The following is a 3,296-nucleotide window of genomic DNA, read 5'->3' as shown; positions in this document are numbered from 1 at the left end:
TTGCCCTTGTAGGCCGCCACCACGGGCGCGGTGTAGACGGGCAGCCACTTGTAGGGGTTGATGGTGACACAGAAGAGCCCCGAGTAGGTCTGCGAGGGGAAAGGGAGTGGGTGAGGGATGGAGGAGCCCTGACACCCCTTCACCTCCCCAGCCCAGGGGTGGCCCGGCATTTCCCAGGCGCCATCGGCTTACGTAGATCATCCAGTGGGAGTAGCGGCGCTTCAGGTTGTAGAGCACAGAGGCCTCGTTGAGGTGTGTCAGCATGGCCATGTCCTCGATCATGTCGAACTTGGGGGGGTTCATGGGCTGCACCTCATCTTCCTTCACCACCCGTGTCTGCCAGAGGAGGGGGGATGCATCAGATGGATCCGAGCCCCCACTGAAAACCCTGTTCCCCAAAACCCATCAGGTAGACAGACAGTCCCACGCTGGGGATAGCCCTGGCCCCGTGCCTGCTGTCCATTTTGGTGTGATGGGGCTAGGGGACCCCCACCAGCACCCCAACCACAAATCCCAGCCAGGAAAAGGAAGCCCCAAGCCCATCCCCTTCCCAGGACACAGGCTGCAGCCAAACCCTGCGGAGAGGTCCAAGCTGGGGGGCAGAAATATGTCTCCCTACAATGCGCTTGACACCCCCATTCTGCGCTCTCCTTCACAGCCTAAAACCCCGCAGCGGCTCAGAGAGATCCACGGTAATTTGGGCAAACAGCTGAAGCCTGCACCCCATCACTTATAACTGGATTTATTTAATCCCGCAAAGCCAAGTGCTGGGAAACTATCGCGTTACGTATCTGGCCTGAATGGAAGAAGCTGGATTTAGCAAATGGTCTTGTTAATAAAGATGAAATGAAACCTTTCTAAGAGGTTGTATTACAGGTGAATATGAAGCGCGTGGTGTTAAAAAGTGTTAGGTGTTGAAAGCAGGAAGGCAGATAGAAGAATAAGGATGGGGTTATGTCTCTTGAAAGTGTTTCTGTTGGAAATGCTGATCCAGGGAAAGCAGGTAGATTTTTAGATTTTGTAAATCCATGACAAACTGTTTAAAAAAAACAGTTTCAAGAGGTAACGGCAAAAACTGCTTGGAAACTGCTTTGTTTGCAAAAACCAAAGAACCTTTAAGCATCAGAATAAACTTTTAAAATTGATACACCCTCCCCAAGAAATTTTCTCTTGGGTTGGTTGGTTTTCTTTCCCCCTCCCTCAATTTCAGATAAAAATATTTACAAAACTTCGACACTCTTCAAAGACAATTACATGTAATTCTTTCAAATCCAGCAGACACTCTGATGACTGGCTGAGAAACAGAAAGATTAAAGTCTACTGTTGGCTGCCTGGTCAGCTCCTTGTTCTTTTTCCCAGTTTTATACAAGTGTAATGATGTTGCAGGGCCACGCAGCTCCCATAGCCAAATAAAAATAATATTAACTAAGCTCTTTCACAGCTTTTTATGCTGGATATTATCTTGAAAAATATCGTCTGGGTGTTGCATGCTCCCTCATACTGCTGGAAGGCTGGAGCCTCAGCACTAGACACGGTCCTACCCCAGTGCCCAGCGCCTCTTCTCCCAACAGCACTGCTTACTCCACTGTAAATCTGAGCTAAAAAAAGCAAGAATTGGGCAATTGGCCCCTTACCTCTTTTTTCGACCCCTGAGACGAGGCGGGCGTAGCGCTGCAAAGGGCTGTGTGGGAGAAGCCTTTGGGCGAACCTTCCTCCCGCAGCCGAGAGAGAGCTGGCTGGACCAGCCCGACTGTCCCCCTTCCGCCTGTCCGGGACGGCAAACCGTGTTTGAAAGCAAACACTCAATGGGGGGATGCTAAGCCCTTGCCCCTCTTGGCAAGTAATTGGCCTACGTGTCCTGATGCACTGTGGTGTGTGTCCCCTCAGGGCATGACTGATCACCGAGCAGGGAAGGGTTATCAGCAAGAGCTTGGCTAGTTTCAGGCGTGATCTTGTCACACATATCCCCGCTCTGCACACATTGCTAGCCCTTGGAAAAGGAAAGATATTTTGCTTACGTCCTTATTTTTGGTTTCCACAGTGACTTTGCCACCAGAGCTTTCTTTGATTTCCACTTCTATATAAGCTTCTTTCTCATCCGGGATCCAAGCTCGCTTCTTTCCTGGAGGGGAAAGGGAAGGAGAAGGAGGAGAAGGAGAAGGAGAAGGCAAGGAAAATAGACATAAAAAAGGTTGAACTATAGGAGACCATTTGAAATTGTCAACTGAAAGCCACATAAATGCAGTCTGATAATGTGGAAGGACAGGGATTATTCTTCCTATGCTTTTGGACACAGGACCTGGGATTTCTTCATCTTTTTTGGTTTTGGCAGCTGTTTAATTTTCCAGGGTCAACTGACAGATATCTACTGTTCTGCACAGACTTTCATTCTGACAGAAATCTACTGTTTCATGTGTGCTTGTATTCAGACCGTCATGAAAATGGACGGTGGGAGAAAGCAACACTATCCTTGTTTACCAAGCTGAGAGAGCAGGTTGGGTCTTGAAGCCCCCAGCATGGTGAGCCACAGTACAGCGGGGTGGCTGGGACAGAGCAGACACCTCCAAAATGAGACAGAGCTTTGCCTCCAGTGCCTCAGCCCATCTCCCTCAGCCATCCTGCCCCTCAGGGTTGGGAGAGATGAATGGCTGCCTCTACCTGCACCTGATCAGGCAAGGGGTCAGTCAAAAACCTGCTTTTCCTACTGCTGAGATCTCCCTGTCCTTCAGTGATGGGGGCAATTCTGCAGCACTATGGGTACCAGCAGCGGGAAAGGGATGGGGACACTCTCCAAAGACAGTCATGGTCAAGGGGTCTCCTGGGGCTGTGCCAAGAGCTGCCCTGGGGTCTTACCATCAAAGGGGATTGTCTGAAGCTTCAGCTGCTCTGTGTAGCTTTTCCGGAGGTATTCAGCAGCCTCCCCAAACTCGCTCATGTCCAGCATAGACATCTTGCCTGGATGGAGGAAGACGTGGCAACAGCGAAGGAAGAATGAAAGACACCTGAACGCTGAAAGGAGGGAAGGGAAAGGGAGTCAGTGCACAGAGAAAACACCCGCCACTGGACTGTTAACCAAAAGCAACACAGTCACTATATGTGCTTATAATTCTAGAGAGTGAGAGAAGACAGAGACAATACTACCTAATAATAAAAGACAATTACTGAGCACTTTGCTTCTGCTGCTGTCAGCCCCATACTGCAAGTCCCAGCTGGGTAAGCCAGCATCACTTCAATGTCAAAATCCACATTCACATTTTAGGCATCACCAGAGAGAATCGACAACACCCTTTTTCTTG

General features: G+C 49.6%; 1 protein-coding gene across 1 annotated transcript in view; it reads right to left on the bottom strand.

The window, feature by feature from the left end:
- The window catches only part of LOC104509466 (myosin-7B-like), a gene marked incomplete at its 3' end in the record, with an annotated part of 26,970 nt that extends 24,020 nt beyond the window's left edge, over positions 1 to 2,950 (bottom strand). Inside the window, exons 1-4 of the mRNA XM_010151416.1 lie at positions 2,854 to 2,950; positions 2,019 to 2,122; positions 193 to 336; positions 1 to 89 (exon numbers count right to left, since the gene is read on the bottom strand). The exon at positions 1 to 89 is cut by the window's left edge and continues 68 nt beyond it. Coding sequence (XP_010149718.1) covers positions 1 to 89; positions 193 to 336; positions 2,019 to 2,122; positions 2,854 to 2,950 — 434 coding nt within the window. The remainder of the gene's footprint in view (positions 90 to 192; positions 337 to 2,018; positions 2,123 to 2,853) is intronic.
- Between the last annotated feature and the right edge of the window lie 346 nt (positions 2,951 to 3,296).

The sequence above is a fragment of the Eurypyga helias genome, unplaced genomic scaffold (genome assembly GCF_000690775.1).
Source record: "Eurypyga helias isolate BGI_N326 unplaced genomic scaffold, ASM69077v1 scaffold11825, whole genome shotgun sequence".
NCBI classification, from domain to species: domain Eukaryota; kingdom Metazoa; phylum Chordata; class Aves; order Eurypygiformes; family Eurypygidae; genus Eurypyga; species Eurypyga helias.
This window is presented reverse-complemented; position numbering and strand designations above follow the sequence as displayed.